Raw genomic sequence first — 25,910 nt, 5'->3', positions numbered from 1 at the left:
TCTTAAACTAACATATCAAATATTTGGTTCATGCAATATGGATATTAAGACACCTTATTTTGCGATCAGAATGACAATGACTACCAGATTTGGTCAATTTGCCTCCGGGGTCAGCAGGATTGAAAGAAATCAGGTTCACCTAATCCCAATCGTTCTCATAAAGCTATGTTCCTCTATCAGGATCCATAGCTATCTGCAGGAAGATGTTGCACACCTGACTAGAGACTCCCTGAAGGCAGGGAAAATATCTTTTTTATCTTTATAGCTCTTCTTGCATGTAGTGCAATGTCTGACACATAGCATGTGCTTAACAAATACTTCCCTAAAAGATTCAAAGCAAGATGAGTTCCAATTGAAATTATTGAGCAATTATTGGATAAAATTATTGGATAAATCACCTGAATTCTCTACTGGGCCTAGAGTAAGGTGGTGCAAGTTTTAACAGGACTCATTAATGGAAATAAACAATATTGGATTTTTTTTCACCTGGTCTACTCTGTAACATGCAACCCTCAGTGGACTTGGACAAGATTTCCATAAAGCAAGCAAACAAATATCATTATGGTTGCTTCCCCTAAGTGTTCTGTGCTCTGTAAATCAGCATGCCTCACGGTGAGAGAGGGCTCCCTCCTGTGCAAGGTTCCAGAGGGATAGGAGACTTTAAGAGGATAACATCATCATCTCCAGAAATGTTAGGACATTAAAGGACAAGAAAATTTCCCTTTCAACTTTAAAGGCAAAGATACTCTCCTAAATAAGACTGAGTTGAAATTAGGTACAAACTAGTCTGGAGATAGGAGAGCTCTTTCTGATCTATTGTAATTATGGTCAATTCTCAAATTTTTCAGGGACCATTGATCCAGGCCTCCTGTGGTTCCTCTCTCTTCATTCTGGTCCTATGTGTGTTTACTCTCCATTGGCACCTTCACCCACTTGGGAGAAATAATAGAGAAGAGAAAAACTTCTGGCCAACCACTTCACTCTGATTCTAGCAGGATAAGTGAGAGAAGTTGCCAATTGCCTTACCGGAACTTGCCAGTGACAGAAAGAGGTGAAACAAAAGCGGAAATCAAAGATCAGAAATTTTCCAATGTTTCTGATCATTTCTATGAAGTTTGGGCCAAGGGGGAATTGCAAGACAGGAGTGACTCCTTAATGCTTTGGCCCTGTCATATCAGTCTGGGGTCATATGTAATGAGACTCCTTTTAATTTTAGATGGTTATTATAGTTCCAATCACCTCAAGAGATGTGCCCAGGCCCTCACATGTAAAACTCAATTTTGTTATGACAATACAAGGTTAGGTTTGACTTTTTACTAAATGACTGATTGGTTGGAAAGAAGCTAGAGATAGCTGATATGGATTACTGTTACACCCAGTAACCTCCAGTTAGCCAAAAGCAAAAGTGATACACTTTCTGTGTCACGCAGTCTGGGTTTGTAGAGGCCCGCTGTTCTGACTGCTGCATCTCAGAGATGGAAGAGGTCCATCCAGGTGTCAGTAGAACCCAAAAGCCCTTGAGAGGAGGTCTTCCTCCCTTGGCAGTCACTGCTTCCAAATGATATGCGGAGTGGCTGGCTATGAATCTCTACCCTTCCCTCCTCAGCCTTCTGGCCAAGGGATTAGGAAAGGAGTTGGTCAAGGAGTAGCAAAAAGGAGTAAATGAAGGTGGCTTGTATGTTTAAGCTGTTCCTTGTTCACTGTCACTAAATACAACCAACAGGAAAAGAGGAAGAGGCAGATACTCTGTGGCTGGGTCGGTGACCTGAGTGACTGTCCCCAGACTTCCCAAACGCATGCTCTCTCTAAATACAAATCTCTTAGGGCACTCACCCTACATTGTCTATTTATAGGAAGATGTTCCAGCCCAGACTGTAGACTCCTTGAGGACAAAGAAAATACCTTATTTATCTTTATAACTACTCTTTACAAAAAAAAAGTTTTATTGGAGTATAGTTGATTTATAATTCTGTATTACTTTCTGTTGCACAGAACAGTGAGTTATACATATACCTATATTCACTATTTGTTCTTAGATTCTTTCCCCCTATAGGTCATTACAGAGTTTTGAGTAGAGTTCCCTGTGCTATGGAGTATAACTCCTCTTGAATGTAGTACAATGCCTGACACACAGCATATACTCAGCAAATTATTGTTGTTTCATCGAAAGGCAAAGAATTAAGTATGAGGTGGATGGGACAGACAAAGGTGTAATGATGAACAGGAAATCTCTCTCCAACCCTTTTCTAATCCTGACTTTCAAAGTGTGAAATAAAAATGAAATCATAAGTACACTGATTTTTATAATATATTCAATAGCAAATTGTGATATGTCAAAAATGTGTACTCCCTATGAAGAAATAGCCCACTGTGCATAACACTCTGTGGGACCAAGCTCCCAGAGAAACAGCACCTGCCTTCCAAGCGGCTTTGACATGGCTTGTAAATCTCCTCACTCGACTGTTTCTCTCCTGAGCTTCAAATGTCACAGACTTGCTTTGCTGTGTTTCAGTTCTGTGTATTTGTTTTCAATGTAAACTAAAACTGCATAAGCATTTAAAACGAAAACTGGGTACAACTACAAAGTATATAAAAATGAGGACCTAAAACCAGAGTGTGAGAAATCACTCTGTATTGATCTGATTTACATGACTATTTTTGTTATCGCTGCTTTGAATTCCATTGATTGTAAATTGATGTTGGTTTTTTGGAGGCCACAGAAAGTAGTTAAACTCACTCATCTTTTTAAGAGTGATTGATGAACTGAAATGGAAAATATCTTCACTCGATTTGGGAAAATTCAAGAAAATATCTAAGTAAGTGCCACCTCCTCACCTGCCCCTAGGCAAAACCTCTCACATTTCATAGCGAGGCAGCCATGCAGACTCTGAAGCCTGAAGTGTGTGGTTGCATGAATTCACAGAAAGGTATTTACTCCAAGGGAATGAACAATAAAGAATATTTCAGCAACTTCATTTAAAGAAATAGAAGATGGAGATTTACAACAATGTGGCCCTATTCCTCCCTTCCCAGGCTGCTCCTAGAGGAAAGTAGAGATGCTACAGAAAATCATTTGGTTTAAAGACAGCTGTTTTAAGAGGCTTAAAGTTCAGATTTGATTGGACTCCAGATATGTGTTTAGCAGTCATACTGCTTATTCCTAGATCACAAGCTGAATATCTACAAAGCAGGCCTCATAGAATCTGGCACTGGCTTTGAAAAACATCTGTAAATACTTTCATTTTTCACTTTTTGGGGGCTTGATTTTTTTTTTTAATTTTTATTTATTTATTTATTTTTTTGTCATACATTGATATGAATCAGCCATAGATTTACACGTATTCCCCATCCTGATCCCCCCTCCCACCTCCCTCTCCACCCGATTCCTCTGGGTCTTCCCAGTGCACCAGGCCCGAGCACTTGTCTCATGCATCCCACCTGGGCTGGTGATCTGTTTCACCATAGATAGTATACATGCTGTTCTTTTGAAATATCCCACCCTCACATTCTCCCACAGAGTTCAAAGGTCTGTTCTGTATTTCTGTGTCTCTTTTTCTGTTTTGCATATAGGGTTATCGTTACCATCTTTCTAAATTCCATATATATGTGTTAGTATGCTGTAATGTTCTTTATCTTTCTGGCTTACTTCACTCTGTGTAAGGGGCTCCAGTTTCATCCATCTCATTAGGACTGATTCAAATGAATTCTTTTTAATGGCTGAGTAATATTCCATGGTGTATATGTACCACAGCTTCCTTATCCACTCATCTGCTGATGGGCATCTAGGTTGCTTCCATGTCCTGGCTATTATAAACAGTGCTGCGATGAACATTGGGGTGCACGTGTCTCTTTCAGATCTGGTTTCCTCAGTGTGTATGCCCAGAAGTGGGATTGCTGGGTCATATGGCACTGTATGCAAACTAGTACAGCCGCTATGGAAAACAGTGTGGAGATTTCTTAAAAAAACTGGAAATAGAACTGCCATATGACCCAGCAATCCCACTTCTGGGCATACACACTGAGGAAACCAGATCTGAAAGGGCTTGATTTTTTTATTGCCTGATTCAACTATCACCCAAGCTCAAAAGCAAGCTGACTTGGCTAAGCACAGAGCTGGAATTAAATCAGATTTTCAAGTCCCAGGAATTCTTCTAGAGCTGCCTCTCCATGGAGTCAACTTTCTACAAAAATAATAAAGTGATACTGTAAGCAATAGAAAGATCTGTAAAAGGCTAAATAGAAAAAAAAAAAAAACCTGCAGAAGAATAAATGTGGTAAAACTAAGCTCAATTTAAAATATCTAGCAGAATTTCTGTGGGGCTTATAAGCAGGTCTTGGTTTTGTTCCTTAATAATGAGGAAATACTAAAAAGAAATGAACATTGCTTAGAGATAGGCATTGTTTTCAATCTTCTAGGTTGTAAGTGCAAGACAGCTATTTTATTGTTTTTTTTCTTTTTTTTTTTTGGCTGCAGCATGTGGGATCCTAGTTCCCTGACCAGGGACCAAACCCAAGCCCCCTGCATTGGACATGCAAAGTCTCAACCACTGGACTTCCAGGAAAGTCCCAAGACAGCTATTTTAAAAGGTTACCACCAAAACCCCAAAGTATACATGCATGCTTTCTCTTTGCCCCAAATGATAGAGGATATGATTATTCTAAATAATTCTAACAAATTATTCTAAATTAATTTTACTACATATAATACCAAGGCTATAGCTCTCCTAAGACGGGTAGATGAATGGATGAATGGATGGATGATGGATGGAGAGAATAAACAGATGATAAAGTAAATTTGTAGGAATATAATTTCCTGAAACCTTACCTATGCCATCATTTCCTCATTTCCTAACATTTACCCATTTAACCCAAATATACAGAGTAAGTACAAAGGATAGTTCTTAGGTTCAACCCTTGGGACTTTTCTTTTCCTTTCTTTTGATCCTTGGCATCTGTGCTATCACTGAGAATAATGATCATGTTAACTTTTATCCTTTTACTTTGCTGTTTTCTTTCTTCCTTTATATAGCATGGTTCTTCTTTCCAAACTTAAACTATGTGAATAACTGCCTCTTGTTCTTCTGTCCCATATTGTCCAAGGTATTTTACTGCCATTCTTCTCTGTATTAAGAACCTAGTACTTCAACACTAAAGGAAACCAAGTACTCAGCTCACCAAGTGCCCCTGGACCTGACCCCCATTAAGAGGTAAGTAAAAGTCAGGCATCAACAGTTCACATCACTCCTCTAGGTCAGGGAAGGGCAGAGTTGTCCGCACCCAAGTTTTGTTTCTGATCAGCTTTTGAATCTTCTATTTTTGAAGCCAACAAGAAACCAGAGAATAAGGAAGTCCTTTAGACAAAGTTAAATGAGGCTGGGATTTTAGGCCTGAAATATTCTGACTGCTTTTTACGTTTTCTCCTATTTTATTAGTTCAGGAAAAAGAAAGATTCAAAACGAATGAAAGGAAAAAAAAAACAAACATTTATTCTCATGTTTTCACTGTGGCTCCAGGCTATAGAATAAAAATAGCATACATTGTAGATAACTACTATGTATGAAATACAGTTATCATCACTTGGAGATCAGGCTGCCCTTTGGTTTAAAACACTAAGAATAAACACAAAGAGAAAGCTTCGATACTTGCTTGATGTTGCATTTTTAACAGCTCTTCTAGCTTGTGGGTGTCTAGAAAAAAAAAAACTGCATAACAAGGGAGACATAGCTTGCTCCTGGCTTTGGCACATATTTCAAAGGCAGCTGTTTATTTTTTTCAAAAAAATTTATAATGTTAATAGAGTTTCTTTTGACAAATGTATTGTTGCTTGTGTTTCTCCAATCACTTGCAAAGAATCTGACAGAATATAATTTTTCTAGGGGGAAAACAGATAAATATTTATTTCATGAATACTAAAAAGTTATTTTTAATCCTGAACATCAATAAAAGAAAAAAAAAAGACAAATCACATTTCCCCAGTAGTTCCAAAATTGTAATCTTCTCTGTCAAACCAGGTTCCTTGAAAAATTCAATGGTACATTAAGAGTGTAACGAAATGTCTAGAAGATAGAGTGAAACAATGAAAGCTTATATACCAATAATTGCTAGGGAAAAGTTGTTTAAAAAGATTAATTTCATCATTAACAGAGAGTACATAATATACTTTTATGTGACATTTCTACTATGTAGTTATTTGCTAAGAGACTGGAATCTAAATGGCTATCTGAAAAGCATGAATTGACTTGAGAAGTTTTCTTTACTATAACACAATTTAACTATTGTAATTGTGCCAATTAACACTGTATTATACATATATACACACACACACACACATATTCACCTACTGTATACATATACACAATCCACATATATGTATATTGTATATATGTATATATATATATACACACAAATTCAGTTGCTGTTTCATACTACAAATGTGAACTTCAATAACACAAAACTTACAGGAGTAAATAATAGTTTAATGTCACTTGTTCCTTTATAATCCATCATGAGGATATCTATTACATACCCTCCTTACAAAGCACATTCACTGAACCTAAAACTATATTAAAAATACATTGGTTTGAAATGGATGCTTGTAACCAAAAGAGCTAACTGTTCTGATTCACTGTGACCATCTATGCTAGAGCCATGTGGATGTCACAGGTTTTATACTCCCATGCTTTCAAGTGTATCATCCTCAGTAAAAAGGAACAAAGAAATTTTTTTCTTTTAAATTTCACCCCATTTGACCACTTCCAACCCACATACAATGGATTGGTTAATAGTTTTCCCCAAAATCCATCCAAAAAATTATACTGGGTTTTGGCATCACTGCACTCACAAAACTCTTATTCTTGGGACAACCTATAGCAAGGTTTCTAAAATTAATTAGAAACTGGCACTGAAGTTTATTAGTGAAAAACTGTAAGTAACAAAACCTTTCAGGATATAATTAGGGTATCCTATCTAGATGCATAAAAATAATAAGCATCTAAAAATAATAATGAAATTCTTTCATTTATCAACTCTTTGTTATTTTCCTTTGACAGGGACATTGCAGTAGAGGGTTAAGACATTTGGGTTATCACACAACTTGAGAAAATAATGCATAAAATGTTTCAAAAAAGCACATATTTCATGCCTCTTTCTTGCTAAACCATAGCATTTACTTACCGTTGATGCTCCATATCTTGATACATACAAATATATTAAGTAAATGGGTCACAAGAGTTTTCATGGACAAATGGCTAAGGGAAATAGGATATGAATCAGAACATGTGTTGTTATGGTGATTTATCTTAGTTGGGCCCAAGGGTACTCCAGATGTTTGGTCCTGTAAACTGATGGAAAATAAGGATCCTAGATTCTCATGTGGAAGGAAATTCCTTCATTAAAGAAACAGAGGACAGGACAAGATGGCAGCGGAGTAGGTGGACATGGAGTACATCTCTCTCCATGGATACATCAGGAATACACCTTCAGACACAGAAGTCCATGCAGAACACCAGCTGAAAGTGGACAAGAGTACCTGACCAGTGGAAAAGAATACATAGACCCACGCAAAACTCGAGATCAAGCCCTGAGCTTTGGAATAGGAGCACTGACTCCAAGACCCTAGACTACCAGAGAACTAACCCTAGGGAGTATCAAATAGTGAGAACCCACACAAAGGAAGCCACTTGAATACAAGACCTGGCATCACCCAACCACAAGTAGCACCCTGTGCAGGACGCCTCATCTAAACAACAAACAAAACAAAAATACAAACCCAATCATCAGCAGACAGGATTACCACCTCACTCAGCTTTGCCCATCAGAGGAAAAACAAACAAAAACTCAGCAAAAATCTCACCCTGTACAAAGCTTACACAAATCACTTACACCAACCTAAGGAGGGAAGAAACCAAAAGGAAGCAAGAATTCAGCCTTGAAGCCTGGGAAACGGAGACCTCAAACACAATAAGTTAGGAAAAAATAATGAGAAGGCAGAGAAATACTATACAAATGAAGGAACAAATTAGAAACACAGAAGTCCAAATAAACAAAGAGGAAATAGACAAACTACCTGAAAAAGAATTCAGAATAATGATAGTAAAGCTGATCAAAAACCTTGAAAACAAAATGGAGAAAATGCAAGAATCAATTAACAAAGACCTAGAATAACTAAAAATAAACATACAGAGACATACAACATGATTACTGAAATTAAAAATACTCTAGAAGGAATCAATAGCAGAATATTTGAAGCAGAAGAACAAGTCAGTGAGCTGGAAGATAAAATGATGGAAATAACTTCTGAAGAGCAGAATAAAGTAAAAAGAATGAAAAGAACTGAGAATACTCTCAGAGACCTCTGGGACAATATCAAACACACCAACATTCGAATTATAGGGGTCGCAGAAGAAAAAGAGGAAAAGAAAGGGTATGAGAAAATTCTTGACGAGATTATAGTTGAAAATTTCCCCAGCATGGAAAAGGAAATAATCAAGTCCAAGAGGCACAATGAGTCCCATACAGGATAAACCCAAGGAGAAACACACCAAGACACATACTAATCAAGCTAACAAAGACTAAACACAAAGAAAGAATATTAAAAGCAGCAAGGGAGAAGAAACAAGTAACATACAAGGGAAACCCTGTAAGCTTAACAACTGATCTTTCAGCAGAAAGTCTGCAGGCCAGAAGGGAATGGCAGGTTATATTTAAAGTACTGAAAGGGAAAAATCTACAACCAAGATTACTGTACCCAGCGAGGATCTCATTCAAAATTGATGGAGAAATAAAAGGCTTTTCAGACAAGCAAAAGTTAAGAGAATTCAGTACCAACAAACCAGCTTTACAACAAATGTTAAAGGAACTTATATAGTCAAGAAATACAAGAGAAGGAAAAAGATCTACAAAATCAACCACAAATAATTAAGAAAATGGCAATAGGAACATACATATCAATAATTACTTTCAATGTAAATGGATTAAATGCTCCAACCAAAAGACACAGACTGGCTGAATGGATACAAAAACAACACCCATATAGATGCTGTCTATAAGAAACCCACTTCAGACCTAAAGACACACAGAGACTGAAAGTGAGAGGATGGAAAAATATATTCTATGCAAGTGGGAAGCAAAAGAAAGCTGGAGTAGCAATCCTCATATCAGACAAAATAGACCTTAAAATAAAGATTACAAGAGATAAGGAAGGACACTGCATAATGCTCAAGGGATCAATCCAAGAGGAAGATACAACAATTGTAAATATCTATGCACCCAACATAAGAGCACCTCAGTACATGGCAAACGCTGCTGCTGCTGCTGCTAAGTCACTTCAGTCATGTCCGACTCTGTGTGACCCCATAGACGGCAGCCCACTAGGCTCCTCTGTCCCTGGGATTTTCCAGGCAAGAATACTGGAGTGGGTTGCCATTTCCTTCTCCAATGCATAAAAGTGAAAGTGAAGTTGCTCAGTTGTGCCCGACTCTTAGCGACCCCATGGACTTCAGCCTACCAGGCTCCTCTATCCATGGGATTTTCCAGGCAAGAGTACTGGAGTGGGGTGCCACTGCCTTCTCCGACGGCAAACACTAACAGACGTAAAAGCAGAAACTGACAGTAATACAATAATAATAGGAAACTTTAACACCTCACTCACACCAATGGACAAATCATCAAAACACAAAATTAATAAGGAAACACAAGTCTTAAATGATACATTAGATGAGATGGATCTCATTGATATCTTCAAGACATTCCATCCAAATGGAAGAATACACCTTATTCTCAAGTGAACATGGAACATTCTCCAGGATAGACCACATCTTGGGTCACAAATCAAACCTCAGGAAATTTAAGAAAACTGAAATCATATCAAGCATCTTCTCCAACCACAGCACTATGAGACTAGGTATCAATTACAAGAAAAACACTGTAAGAAACACAAACACATGGAGACTAAACAACACATTCCTAAATAACCAACAGGTTACTGAAGAAATTAAAATGGAAATCAAAAAATTTCTAGAAACAAATGACAATGAAAACATGACAACTCAAAACCTGTGGGATGCAGCAAAAGCAGTTCTAAGAAGGAAGTTTATAGCAATACGATCCTACCTCAAGAAACAAGAAAAACATTGAATAGACAACCTAACTTTACAGCTAAAACAACCTGGAAAAAGAAGAACAACAACAACAAAATTAGTAGAAGGAAAGAAATCATAAAGATCTGAGCAGAAATAATTGAAAAAGAAACAATAGCAAAGATTAATGAAAGTAAAAGCTGGTTCTTTGAGAAGATAAACAACATTGAGAAACCTTTAGTCAGCCTCATCAAGGAAAAAAGAGAGAAGAATCAAATCAACAAAATTAGAAATGAAAAAGGAGAGGTTACAACAGACAATGCAGAAATCAAAGTATTATAAAAGACTATTATGAACAACTATATGGCAATAAAATGGATAACCTGGAAGAAATGGACAGATTCTTAGAAAAGTTCAATCTTCCAAGACTGAACCAGTTAGAAATAGAAATCATGACCAATCCAATTACAAGCACTGAAATTGAAGCTGTGATAAAAAAAAAAATCTCCCAAAAAACAAAAGCCCAGGACCAGATGGCTTCACAGGAGAATTCTATCAAAATTTAGAGAACAGCTAAGGCCTATCCTTCTAAAATTCTTTCAAAAAATTTCAGAGGAAGGAACACTTCCAAACTCATTCTATGAGGCCACCATCACCCTGATACCAAAACCAGACAAAAACAACACAAAAAAAGAAAACTACAGGCCAATATCACTGATGAACATAGATGCAAAAATCCTCAACAAAATTTTAGCAAACAGAATTCAGCAACACATCAAAAAGCTCATACACCAAGATCAAGTTGAGTTTATTCCAGGAATGCAAGGATTCTTCAATGTATGCAAAGCAATCAATGTGATACACCATATTAACAAATTGAAACATAAAAACCACATGATAATCTCAATAGATGCAGAAAAAGCCTTTGACAAAATTCAGCCCCATTTATGATTAAAACTCTTCAAAAAATGGGCACAGAAGAAACCTACCTCAACATAGTAAAGGCCATGTACGATAAGTCTACAGCAAACATTATTCTCAGTGGTGAAAAACTGAAAGCATTCCCCCTAAGATCAGGAACAAGACAAGGGTGTCCACTGTCACCACTATTATTCATCATAGTTCTGGAAGTCCAAGCTACAGTAATCAGAGAAGAAAAAGAAATAAAAGGAATCCAGATTGGAAAAGAAGAAATAAAGCTCTCAGTGTTTGCAGATGACATGATACTGCACACAGAAAATCTTAGTTTCAGAAAATTACTAAAACTAATATGTGAATTTAGCAAAGTAGCAGGATACAAAATCAATATACAGAAATCACTTGCATTTCTATATACTAACAGAAAAATCAGAAAGAGAAATTAAAGAATCAATTCCATTCACCACTGCAAGAAAAAGAATTAAATATCTAGGAATAAACTTACCTAAAGAGACAAAAGAACTATACACAGAAAATATAAGACACTAATGAAAGAAATCAAAGATGACATAAACAGATGGAGAGATATTCCATGTTCTTGGGTAGGAAGAATCAATATTGTGAAAATGACTATACTACCAAATGCATCTACAGATTCAATGTGATCCCTATAAAATTACCAATGGCATTTTTCACAGAACTAGGATAAAAAATTTCACAATTCATATGGAAACACAAAAGACACCAAATAGCCAAAGCAGTCTTCAGAAAGAAGAATGGAGCTGGAGGAATTAACCTTCCTGACTTTGGATTATACTACAAAGCTATAGTCATCAAGACAGTATGGTATTGGCACAAAAACAGATATATAGAAAAACAGAACAAGATAGAAAGCCCAGAAATAAACCCATGCACCTATGGGTACCTTATTTTTGACAAAGGAAACAAGAATATACAATGGGGCAAAGACAGCCTCTTCAATAAATGATGCTGGGGAAACTAGATAGCTACATATAAAAGAATGAAATTAGAACACTTCCTAATACCATACACAATGATAAACTCAAAATGGATTAAAGACCTAAATGTAAGACCAGAAACTATAAGACTCTTTGAGGAAAACATAGGCAGAACACTTGATGACATAAATCAAAGCAAGATCCTCTATGACCCACCTCCTAGAGTAATGGAAATAAAAACAAAAGTAAACAAGGGGGACCTGATTAAACTTAAAAGCTTTTGCACAGGAAAGGAAACTATAAGCAAGGTGAAAAGACAACACTCAGAATGGGATAAAATAATAGCAAATGAAACAACTGACAAAGGATTAATTTCCAAAATATACAAGCAGCTCATACAACTCCATGAATGACATAAAAACAAACAACCCAATCAAAAAGTGGGAAAAAGACCTAAACAGACATTTTTCCAAAGAAGACATACAGATGGCTAACAAACACATGAAAAGATGCTCAACATTGCTCATTATTAGAGAAACGTAAATCAAAACTACAATGAGATATCACCTCACACTGGTCAGAATGGCCATCACGAAAAAGTCTACAAACAGTAGATGCTTGAGAGGGTGTGGAGAAAAGGGAACACTCTTGCACTGTTGGTGGGAATGTAAATTGATACAGCCACTATGGAAGACGATATGGAGATTCTTTAAAAAGCAAGAATAAAACCACCATATGACCCAGCAATCTCACTCCTAGATATATACCCTGAGGAAACCAAATTGAAAAAGACACATGTATCCCATTGTTCATGGTAGCACTATTTACAATAGCTAGAACATGGAAGCAACCTAGCTGTCCATTGACAGATGAATGGATAAAAGAAGTTGTGGTACATATACACAATGGAATATTACTCAGCTATAAAAAGGAATGCATATGAGTCAGTTCTGATGAGGTGGATGAACCTAGAACTTATTATAGAGAGTAAAGTGAGTCAGAAAGAGAAAGATAAATATCGTATTCTAATGCACATATATGGAATCTAGAAAAATGGTACTAAAGAATGTATTTACAGTGCAGCAATGGAGAAACAGACATAGAGAATAGACTTATGGACATGGGGAGAGGGGTTATGGAAAGAGTAACATGGAAGCTTACATTACCATATGTAAAATAGATAGCCGATGGGAATTTGCTATATGGCTCAGGAAACTCAAACAGGGGCTCTGTATCAATCTAGAGGGATGGGATAGGGAGGAAGATGGAAGGTAGGTTCAAATGGGAGGGGATATGTGTATACCTATTGCTGATTCATGTTGAGATTTGACAGTAAACAACAAAATTCTGTAAAGCAATTATCCTTCAATAAAAAAATAAAAAGAAAAAAAAAGGAAACTAGAAAAAAGAAAAAAGAAATAGACCTTTTGTCAATCCATAGAAGGCTACAATGAAACTAACAAATGTTATCCCCTGAGAAGAAAGAAGTAAAAAAACCCAAAGGATTGGATTAACTATTTGTAGAAACTGCCTCCCAGCACTAGTGTTGGCTTTAGCAGCATGATCAGTGGTGAAGTGTATTATAAATCATGCATTGTTAAAACCAGTTTAGCACTACAGTCTCACAGGTTTAATTTTTAAAGTAAATTAGAAAGGATTCAAAGTTATTGTTATAGTAGCACCATCTTGCCTATGAGAGAAAAGGACAGGGTACCAGCTAGTGTTCCCAGAACTGTTCATCATCTTTGGCCAATTTTACCCACCAAGGTTCATGATCTGGGCATACTTTGGGGAGTATGCAGAGTTTATGATAATATGTTAGGCTTATATGATAGGAAAAGAAAATAAGAAAAACAAGTTTGAGGATCTCTGCCTTAAAATCAAAGAAGTTTCATCAAGACCAAGGTCCAGGCAAGCAAAGACTGAAAATTAACAGTGTGAATCTATCCCAAATATCAACATATCTGATACTGAATGTAAGATCCAAAACGAGACTAGATGTAAAATGGGTGCCATGGAGGGCTGCTTCTTGCACTGTCAGGATCTAAGGTACACAAGATCATTCCTATTCACTTTTCTTGGCATACCCATCCCAAAGGTAGAAACAGAAGTTTCAAGACATTCTACTTTCAAGCTATAATGCATCAACTAACTTCCCCTATACCCCTACATTCTCAGCTTACCAGGCAACTTTCTGGTCTGAACTGACCTCCTAAGTAGCTTTTCCTTCAGAAGAAAGAAACCACTGACTGGCCAGTAAATGTGAGCATTCCAGTGTACACGAAGGATACATTTTATAGTAAAATGACAATCAAAACAACACATTGGTCACAAGTATTCATTTCGGCATCAACAAGTCTTCTATAGCAGAATCCACCTTTCATTTACTGTCAATATGAAATTTATTTGTCTGACAATGTCAAAAGTCAGATATCCATATATATGTGGATCTGGAAATTCTAGTCTCTTCCATAGACCCATTTCTCTATCTGGATGCCAATACTATACTGCCTTGATTATTACAGATTTGTAAGTCTTGAAAGCAGGCTTACCTGTTTAGTCTTCCAACTTTTTCCTTCTTTTCCCAAGCTGCTTTGTCTATTCTGAGTACTTAGCATTTATACATAAATTTTAAAATGAGCTTGTCAATTTCTACCCCAAAATCCTGCTAGGATTTTAATGGATGACATGGAATCTATAGTTCAATTTAGAAAGAATTTAAATTTGAAATATCTCTGGAAAATACTCAGAAACTAAATAATATACTACTAAGTAGCCCTTAGATCAATGTAGAAGTAAAAAAAAAAAATTAGAAAATATTTTGAATGAAATGGGAATAAAAATGCAACATATCGAAGTTTGTGGCATTTCACTAAATAAAACAATATTTAGAAGGAAGATACAGTATAATGCTTAGTGTTTATAGTCTTGCTATTTGTTTCCTGTTTGTCTCATCTATTCTTTGTTCTCATTTTTTTTCTACCTTCTTTTGGATTAGTTATTCTTATGATTTCATTTTATCTCTTTTGGTTTATTAGTTATATGTCATTTTGTTATTTTAGTAATTGTTTTAGAGTTTATGGTAAATGCTCTTAATTTATCTCAATCTACTTTCAAATGATATTGTATCACTTCATGTATAATATCAGAATTTTACAATAGCATATATTTCTCCTCTCCAGATTTTTATGCTATTTTTGTCATATGTTTGTTTTATATATACTATAACCCAAAATATATTTTGTTCAAATAGTCAATTATTTAGTCAAGATATTCAAATGATAAGAAAAAATATTGCATATTTATCCATTTAGTTACCATTTTTAGTGCTCCTCAATACTTTGATCCATCTGGCATTAGCCATCCTTCTGTCATTCTTTAATATTTCTTGTAGTGTAGGTCTACCAGAAATGAATTCTTTCAGTTTTTGTATCTGAAAGATATTTTTCTGGGTATAAAATTTTTGATCAAAATTTTTCTCTTAGCCCTTTAAGGATGTTGCTCTACTGTCTTCTCATTTGCATTGCTTCTGATGAGATACCTACTGTTATCCTTATCTTTGTTCATCTCTATATATGTATCTTCTTTTCTCCAGCTGTTTTAAAATTTTTTCTATTCATTACTGGTTTGGAGTAATTTGATTATGATAAGCTTTTGGTATAATTTTCTTCATAATCCTTGTGCTTGTGTTTTATTGTGATTCTTAAGCTAATGGATTTATCATCCAGCAACATTTTAGCCATGACTTCATCAAATATTCTTTCCTCCTTTCTCTCTTCTTTACTTTAGGACTCCAATTACACATACATTAGGCTGCTTGAAGGTGCCTTACAACTCACTGAGGCTCTTTACAATTTCTATGCTTGCTTTCTGTGTTTCATTTCACATAATTTCTACTGCTAGCTCTCACTACTCTTCTACAATGTTTAATCATACCTGATGTATTTGTTATTAATCTCATCCAATGTTATTTAGTTAATACCATCCAGTATATTTTTCATATCAGACCTTGTAGTTCTCACCTCTAGACATTTGATTTAATCTTTTTTATATATTTCATGTCTCCACTCATCTTTCAAACATACGGGTAACAGTTGTAAGAACTACTTTACAGTTCTCGTTTGCAAATTCTAACATCTGTTTCAGTTCTGGGATGGTTTCAATTGGTTGTTATTTTCTTCTTAGTATGGATAGTATTTTCTTGCCTCTTTGCATGTCCAGTAATTTTTGATTGGATGTTAGACGTTGTGAATTTTAGCTTGTTGGATACTATATATTTTTACACACACACACACACACACACACACACACTCACAAAACCCTCATTCTGGGATGCAGCTATTTAGAAACACTTTGACCTTCTTATATCTCAAGTTTAAGGGATGTATGGCAGAAAAACCAACAAATATTGCAAAGCAATTATCCTTCAATTAAAAATAAATTTTTAAAAATATATTAAAAAATTTTTTTGAAGATTTGTTAGGTGAGACTAAAGCTACATTTAGCCTACAAGTAATTATTCCCCTGAGAAATGCTGGGCTGAAGGAAGCACAAGCTGGAATCAAGATTGCCGGGAGAAATATCAATAACCTCAGATAATGCAGATGGCACCACCTTTATGGCAGAAAGTGAAGATGAACTAAACAGCCTCTTGATGAAGGTGAAAGAGGAGAGTGAAAAAGTTGGCTTAAAACTCAATATTCAGAAAACAAAGATCATGGCATCTGGTCTCATCACTTCATGGCAAATAGATGGGGAAACAGTGGAAACAGTGTCAGACTTTATTTTTCTGGGCTCCAAAATCACTGCAGATGGTGATTGCAGCCTTGAAATTAAAAGATGCTTACTCCTTGGAAGGAAAGTTATGACCAACCTAGACAAGATATTAAAAAGCAGAGACATTACTTTGTCAACAAAGGTCCATCTAGTGAAGGCTATGGTTTTTCCAGTGGTCAAGGATGTGAGAGTTGGTCTATAAAGAAAGCTGAGCGCTGAAGAATTGATGCTTTTGAACTGTGGTGTTGGAGAAGACTCTGGAGAGTCGCTTAGACTGCAAGGAGATCCAACCAGTCCATCCTAAAGGAGATAAGTCCTGGGTGTTCATTGGAAGGACTGATGTTGAAACTGAAACTCCAATACTCTGGCCACCTGATGCAAAGAGCTGACTCATTTGAAAAGACCCTGATGCTGGGAAAGATTGAGGGCAGGAGGAGAAGGGGACGACAGAGGATGAGACGGTTAGATGGCATCACCGACTCAATGGACATGGTTTGGGTGGACTCCGGTAGTTGGTGATGGACAGGGAGGCCTGGTGTGCTGCAGTTCATGGGGTTGCAAAGAGTCAGACACGACTGAGCGACTGAACTGAACTGAATTATTCCCCAGCTAAGGCAAGACAATTATGAGTATTATAACCAATTCTCTTTAAATTATGAAGGATTCTAATCTGGCTAGAGGGAAAAGGAACTTTTACTGCTCTTTGTCAAATGTAAAGATCAGGACTGTTCCCTCTAGACCTCTTGAATGGTTCGTTCCTGGTCTCAGGTAGTTTCCTCATTAAATGGGCCCATCAGTACTCTGATGAATGCTCTTCAGGTTTCTAGAGTTCTATCTCTCTGCAGCTCTATTCTCTCTGATACTTTATCCTGCTAATCATAGCCACTTTAGCCTCCCTGGATCCTCAGTCAACTTCTCAGCTCAAGGAGTCCCTCAGGTCTGCCTGGAAACCCACTAATTGCAGTAAGCTGAGGCAATTGTAGGGCTCACTTCATTTGCTTCTTGTCTCTTAGACAGACTGTTTTCATTTCATGATGTCCAATATTTCTTAATGTCTTCATCTCTTGAAAACCACTCTTCCACATACATTGTCTTTATTTAAAAATGTTTCAAGTGGAAGGGTAAATCTAATTCTTGGTCATCCTCTTTGGAGAAGTAGATGTCAACTCTTCACAACTGACCAAAATTTCATGAACCAACATCTTTAAGCATTCTACTTCTCAGAACATTCAATAAAGGAAAAATTCTTGCTGTACTGCCCCACTGGGACTTGATAAATAACCTTGCAGGGCCTAATTATAATCAATCATTTGAGAGACACAAACGGTGGCTATCTCTTATATCTCTGTTAATGTAGTGAAATTAAGTTAAAGGCAGCTTCATATTTCTGGGCAACTATAAAAATTATAGCTATGCTGTTTCAAACATGACTAAAAACACACTGAAAATAATTCATTCACATAGTACCTTACAAGTCTTCCAATGATCATGAAAACTTTAGGCCCTGAGAGAATCTTGGCTCAGAAGCCTAGATCTTTTTATGTTAGTACATTTCTCCCTAAGAATAAACAAGGTATTTGTCAAAGAGCATTCATTCTTTGAAGTCAGTTAGAAAAATTAGTGCTGCAGGGTATTAAACAGTACTTCAGCAGCCTGACAGAGATAATTTACAACTGCAATGTGTTCATTATGCCAGTAGGTAATTTACCCCTTTCAGCACATGCTCCTTCCCTCTCTGTCTGCCACTGCTCACTGGAGTTTGGGAATAACCAACTGTGGTCTAGTTTCCACTGGGTTTCTTTCTGAACGTATACAATATTGAAACTTCTAAACAGAGTGGGTTTGATCACACTGGGCACTGAATTGTGCTCGGACACACCCTTTCAAAAATTAGAGCTGGTTCCCAGGGGTTGTACTAAGGGTAGGGGCATTAAAAATAGTTAAATTGACTCCCCTTGGTCATCAGATGTAGTAAGAGCCATTAAAAAGAAATGTTCAAAGTATATCTGTTTGTCACTAGATAGTTTCTAAAAATCAATATATCTAACTGATATACATATCATTTTTAGGAAAACTAACATATATTGAGCATTACCATATAGACGGCAATGTTTCAGTTGCTTTCCAACCCCTATGAAGAATCTTTATCACCATTCTTATAGATGATAACGACAGAAGCGCAGTAAGATTATAATTCATCCAAGGCCATAGGACTACCACTATTGTTGGCACAGGAACTTAGTTCTTTCTGATCTAAATCCATGCTCTAAGCTCAATGCAATGCTACATTTACTAACACTTCTCTCAAACTAAATTTCCAATATATTAAATGAGATGTCTAAACTTTGAGATATCACTCTAAATTAAATTTTTATGTGATTATTCCTATGGTTCAAAACTATAATAAATTCTGAAGTCTATTATAACTCTGTATTAGTCGTTCAGTCATGTCCGACTCTTTTCAACCCCATGGACTGTGGCAAGCCAGGCTCCTCTGTCCATAGAATTCTCCAGGCAAGAATACTGGAGTGGACTGCCATTTCCTTCTCCAGGTGATCTCATAAGAGACTTGTCTCATGCAGACTTTAAGACAAGTAGCTCTGTGCATCTGCCAGCAAGGATCTCAAAAGCTCATGTAGAAGCTTTAACTGGGTTTTAATCATGTATTCAGTATAGATGATCGCAACACCGCCTTACTCTCTCAAGGCTGCATCCTTGGAAAAGCTCCTCACTCAGAAAGAGTAGGCAGGTCATGCATTCCAGGGACAAAGAGAGAGGGAGAGGCACCTCAAATTTCTCCATCCAGCTGGCAGTTCATTTTTAAAATAATATTAACTTCCAAAGTTAAGAAAACTGGTAAGTGGTAGAGGCGAGATTTAAACCAAAATACCCGGCTTCAGAACCCAGGAGCTTAACCACTATGTTGTTAGATCTTCCGATAAGAACTGAAAACACTCTAGTAGAGATGCAAAGTATTTTAATTTTCTATGTGTGCTTAGTTGCTCAGTTGTATCTGACTCTTTGCGACCCCAAGGACTGTAGCCCACCAGGCTCCTCTGTTCATGGGGATTCTCCAGGCAAGAACACTAGAGTAGGTTGCCATGCCCTCCTTCAGAGGATCTTCCTAACTCAGGGATTGAACTCAGGTCTCCCGCATTGCAGGCAGATTCTTTACTGTCTGAGCCACCACGGAAGCCCTTAATTTTCTATACTGTTTATTTGATCCCATTATATTGTGCTTATTTCATAAAAATTTTTTTCTAAAGAAGAGAGTTTTAATGACCAAAGGAGAACGGGTACAGGAAGCTGAACAAATTCTTTTCTACTTCATGCCACCAAGAAATAACTTTACTCTTGATGAGATATTGGGCTAAGATAAGATAGTACAAGTAACTAAAGCACAATGGTCTACTTCCTGATGGTACCAAAGCAATGGTAATTACTGATGTCATGTTTGACCATCAATGAAATTAAAATACACAGTTGTTCATGTCCAAACTTAAAAGTATAGGGACACACCAGACCCTATTTGAATCAGTGAAGGTTAAAGTTATGGAAGGAAAAAGTATAGACATCAGAAAATGTCCCTTCTTTATTTACTGCCTCCTGCTCACTGCCCTATGGGATCAAGAATCCTGTTCACTAAATAATCAAGCTTTATACTTTTTTGTACAATAGAACAAAATATCTATTTCATAACTTCTCCCCACCAAAAAGAAGTTTTAATTATTTAAAACATCTGGTGATAATTCAATTAAAAAGGACACAGGTAAAGGGGCCTAATGAAGGTAATAAAATTTAAACTATAATGCTCACATGAATACATCATAAGTTATTTATAGTATAATACAAAAATGCAATAAGATTCAAGAATCCACATTAAAGGTCTGGGAATTGATTTATTCTGGGCCTTTTATGCTGTAGGAATTCAGATGGCTCAGTCACTGGATACAGGCTGGGTTAGGTGTCTAGGTGCTGGGTTTATAACTAACACCATTCTCGTCTACTATACCTATTCTGACTTGTGTTACCTTGACTTGGTGTAATGATGTCTGGTACTTGAACAAACCTTACCCATAACAGAATCTGGCTAAGAGGCCATCATTAGGAATTCTGTTTTCTCTCCCTATAATTCACATCTTAGTCACAATCAATCAAGGAGGGTATGTATTAAGCAAATGGCTTCCATTTGCATAAACAATATGGAAAAAAAAATTGGACATGTGTGTTCCCCAGGTATAATGTGACAAGACATGTAGAGTGAACTATTTGAATGATCTTCAAGGAAAGAACTGATTTCATGCATATGGGTAAAGAGAGCACATCACAATGGCTTAGAGATAAAAGCTTAAGGAGATTCTTTTCAACAGATGTATGAGGAGGAGCATTTAAAATTCTCACTCCTCAACCTGATTACCCTGCATTTGTTCTTTGAATAACTAAACTCTTCAAAGAACAGTTTAGCATCCAATACAATGTCTGCAGGGAGGTATGTCAAAGAGTCTGTGTGCTGTGTGTGCTAAATCACTTCAGTCATGTCTGACTCTGTGCGACCCCATGGACTGCAATCCACCAGGCTCCTCTGTCCATGGGATTCTCCAGGCAAGAATACTGGGGCGGGGGGGGGGGGCGGGGTTGCCATGCCCTCCTCCAGGGGATCTTCCCAACCCAGGGACTGAACCCATGTCTCTTATGTCTAATCTGCATTGGCAGGTAGATTCTTTACCACTAGTGCCTGGGACCCTAACAAAGACTACTCCCTAAAATTTTAATTTTTAGTTTAATATCATGTATATTATAACTAGGAATGAGTGCATGTTACAATTGAAACAGGAGGATTATATAAAAGGGGAGAATAGTTTTTTCAATCAAATGGTCCAATGTTTGGAGGGTAATAGAAGTTGAACTTTCAGATTTTAGAAAGACTAGAATGCTATTTATGCAAAGCAAAAGCAGTGCTCATGAAGCCCATTACAATGTAGGTTCATTCTAGCTGGTTTGGGATTCTCATTCAAAACTTGCCTTTAAAACATACTCTTGCTGACCAAACCCTTATTCTACCCACGTTCAAGTACTTGGTTCTCCTGACATACTGATAACACTGAACAGATTTCTGTTTTTGTTTTTCACAAAAGCAGTAACTCATTAAAGGTTAAAAAAAAAAACTGAAAATGTGGCACATTTCCCATTTATATTGAATAATTCATTAAGACTTATATTCCATTCCATTACATTCAACAATCCCAGAATCAACTTTTCAAAAAGTTTAAAATGAAAAATGGCAAGTGGGAAAAGAAACAGTATAGAATGCATTTGTAATGGAGAAAGTATGGTGGAAGGGAAGCTATACAATAATAATTTATAAATTATTGAAAAAGGGATAATAGTACTCTTTAAATGTAGTGAATGTTTTTAGGGGGTATAAGGCTATATTAAGAGTCACAATTTCAACTTTATGTGTAATTCTAACAAGCTTGCATTAAATTGCACATTTTATGGAAAAATATAATGGGAATTATGCTCTTACCATCTGTTTTCTTTGAATCATTTCCGACATCAGATTGATCCTTCTTGCCTGTCTTATTTTTACCATCTTTCAAGTCACCTGAAAGTAATAAACATGACAAACAGTATATGTATAAAGCCAAGGGGGAAGTTATAAATATCTTTAAATCTGTCAAGATAAAAAAAGAAAACAAAGTACTGCATAAATTTAGTCTTGAGGGGTTATACATCTGAGTGTAAATATCAGGAAATTGGATTAGGTCCTGGAAGTTGGATTATGATCTGGAAATCAAGACTAAAAGTTCATGTTAAACAGGATTGTACTTAAGTCAATGATGTTTATTTTTCAAGGCAGGCAGTTAAGCTTTACTGTTAGGCTGTGGAGTGAGGAAAAACCTGGGTTACTCTAAGTTATATCAATTAATAGCTACTGTTTAACTTCTATGTGCTTTTCCTTAGCTGCAAAATGGGGATAATAATGCCTACTTTATAGACATAATATAAGGACAAATGCATTTAAGGTATTGAATGTGCTATCTTGCACTTCATTCAATGACGGCTGTTATTCTAAAACAGAGCTGTAAAGTAGTATTTTAGTTAATGAGTTTGTTGAAGTGTAATACATAAAAAGTTAAAAAACACTATGTACACAAATGTAGAGTGAATGCATGTCAAAAATTTATTTAATTCATTTATGAGGGAACCAGGAAGATAATAAAGAAATGGCTATTTCTGGGTGTTTTAGAAACACATTAAAATAAGATTGCTAGGTTAGAGACAAAATTGGTTATGTCCTACAGAGCAAAAAAAAGTGTTAATTGTTGGGGTTATCATCCTTAATAGTCAAAAATCTATAAGTTCTCATGGAACGTCATAGTACCTAGGCTTGAGTCAAATAGTAAATGATGAAGCTAAACATAGTCATGTTCTCCTAAAGCAAGGAGTCAGCAAATCATGAGCCAGTCGCTGAGCCAGTCTGGCCTGCTATCATTTCTGGATGTAAAGTTTTATTGGAACCTAGCCACACTCATTCATTTACATATAGTCTGTAGCTGCAGTGGTAGAGTTGAATAGTTACAACAGAGACACAAAGCCAGGAAAATTTACATCTGGGCCTATACAGAAAATGTTTGCTGCCCAAGATAGTTAAATAATCCTTGGGCAAATCTGTTTGAAAATATGCCTTTCTAGCATTGAAAGGACATGGCAACATTTTTCTCAAATTTACTCTCAAGTTTCAGATGTTTTTCTTACAAATCATACTGATGGCAGTTTTCTTTCTAGCCTACATAAAACCAAGAATAGGTTACTACTGAATTACTGGCATTATTTAAGCAAAAAGACCCTAATCATTATTGCATCCAGGAAGAGAGGGGAATAGGGCCCATGGTGGGAAGGTTACATTTACCCTTTCTACTTTCTTTGTGCCAGGCAGTATGCTAAATGCTTTGCATGCATCATTTCACTAAATTTGTACAGCAATCTCATTATGAAGATACTATTATTGAAAGTAGACAAATTCATCAAAGATTCATTCACTAAGTGATCAATATGCTGAATAATAAGTCACCAAATGATTGAGGATGTCTTCCAAATTTGAATTTTGCCTTGAGTTCACTGCAAGTTCACACACTGGTCAGGCCAACTGTGTTGAGTTGCAATCGACTACCAGCCTTCCTGTATTTCACACACTCTCAGGCCCCATCTCTCCCAAACTTTGCAGAAGTATCTCCCTCTGCAGCAAAACTGCTCCTGTTGTCTACTTTAGATGTGGTTTAAACCATTGGTCTGACAAATGACCAACTGACTGTTTTTGCTTAAATATTAAATAGACTAACGGAGAATGGATGTGAGACTCATATCAACATCTCAATTTTATAGCTATGGAACCTGAAGCACAAGTAAAGTAATTGACCATAACATACACATATGGGTCTGATTTTAGAGGCCAAGTTCTCAAGTACTGTATTTTGCAACTTCCCTAAGACATTTACGTTCTAGATTTCAGACTTCCATTTACTGTTGGCATTTCTAAATGCCTTTAGTCTACTGATTTATAAAGAAATGGTTATGTAAGGCTAATTCAAGATGAATTCAAGGATAATTTAAGATAATTATCTGAGGATAATACAAGATAATTAGGTTGCAATACATTCTAAGTAGTTTTGCAATACAAAATAAATAGTTTTAATGGAATGTGACAAATTCTAAGCTTGGGGGAATGGGAGCCAACTCTGGCCAGAGTGTGAGCAGGAGTCTCAGTGCAGCACACGGTTACCATCACCACCAACAGCCAAAGTAGATGGATTCCTTTGGCGACCCATGGAACAGTCCAAACACTGGCTTTTCCCTGTTTTAAGGATGACAGAAATGAACTCAAGGATGATCTTTAGCCTTGTAGTCAAACCAATTCCCTGCAGAAAAATGCTCTTTCTTTCCTCAATGAGCCTTCATACCCCTAAAGCACAATACTTTAAGCTTTCAAGATTGCCCTGCATTGGAGCTTTACCCACAGTTGCAGCAAAGCCAGGAAGTCAGCAGGAGAGGCTGGGTGTGCTGGATGCTGGCCAGTAGCCGTGGCAGCCTGCCTTCTCCTCAGTCAGGGTTGGGGAAGCTGAGAGGGAAAGTGCCTTGATGGTGACCAAAGCTTAGGGGTTCCCATGATTGTGGATAGGGGCTCAAACCTCTAGAATCCCCATGAGTCAACGTCCTTCAGCTCTATCCTAAAAGTACCTTGGGCGGCCACAAAGAAGGGTGCCAGGAAAGTGATGTATGTTTGTCTGATGATGTTCCTTGAATGGAGTCCATTAGGAACTTCCCATGGGTTGAAAATGGACTAATGGCTGATATGAGCTGTTATTCAATAAACAGGGGGAAACAGAAGAGCCTTTCTGTGCAGTTACAAATCATTTTAATTAGGCTGCTGCAACCCAGTCCCGAACCACCACCAGCCTTTCTTATTATTGCTCAAAATTGATTTCTTTTCCCACCTCTCATTTAATACTTAATTTTTAAGGGAAATGGCAAACCAGTGCTTACTTTGGGAAGTAAACACAGTTGTGAATCAACCCAGCCTAGTTGAAAACTTGGACTCCTGTTTGTGCCTTTCAGGCTCTCCCCCTAATTATCTTCAAAATATTGATAAATTGTCACCTCTGCCCTCTCTGGGTATTCATTTATACCCATCTCATAGAATGTATAACCTCCTTTGTGACCAGCATATTTGTATTCACTGGTTTCATTTCCTGACCATATAACTATGGCCCAGGGGCCAAACCTGACCCCATTGCCTGGTTGTATATGGCCCATAACCTAAGAACAGTTTTTGTATTATTAAATGGTTGATAAAAAAGGGAAGGTTATGGAATGTTATGTGAGAATCTAAATTTTCATAAATAAAGTTTTATTGCAACACAGCCATTCTCATTTGTTTACATGTTACCTGTGGTTGCTTTTGTGCTAAAACAGGCCTCTGTTAAGTAGTTGCAACAGACCAAATGGCAGTAATGCATGACATTTATTATCTGATCCTTTATTGAAAAAGTATGCCAACCCCTGGAAGAAGCAGATTATAAACATTCTGTGGACAGGAGTTGAGTCTCAATGTTCTTCTGATTTCCTGCTCTTCCCAACAGTGCTGAACCTCTCAAATGGGGTCATGCTGGCAAAAGAAGAT

General features: G+C 36.8%; 1 protein-coding gene across 10 annotated transcripts in view; it reads right to left on the bottom strand.

Moving 5' to 3' along the window:
- The window catches only part of PDE1C (phosphodiesterase 1C), a 517,220-nt gene that overhangs the window by 34,694 nt on the left and 456,616 nt on the right, over positions 1-25,910 (bottom strand). For 8 of the 10 annotated variants that reach the window (XM_043872059.1, XM_043872060.1, XM_043872063.1 and 5 more), the window contains one exon: positions 22,257-22,334. The exons of 1 other annotated variant lie outside the window; for it this stretch is intronic. In XM_043872059.1, the coding sequence (XP_043727994.1) occupies positions 22,257-22,334 (78 nt within the window). Of the gene's footprint in view, positions 1-5,505; positions 5,688-22,256; positions 22,335-25,910 lie in introns of those variants that run through there. One more of the 10 variants, XM_043872062.1, reaches the window with a different exon arrangement.

The sequence above is a fragment of the Cervus elaphus genome, chromosome 18 (assembly GCF_910594005.1).
Source record: "Cervus elaphus chromosome 18, mCerEla1.1, whole genome shotgun sequence".
In the NCBI taxonomy this organism is placed as follows: Eukaryota; Metazoa; Chordata; class Mammalia; order Artiodactyla; family Cervidae; genus Cervus; species Cervus elaphus.
The sequence above is the reverse complement of the archived record's forward strand: the minus strand, read 5'-3'. Positions and strand labels throughout refer to the sequence as shown.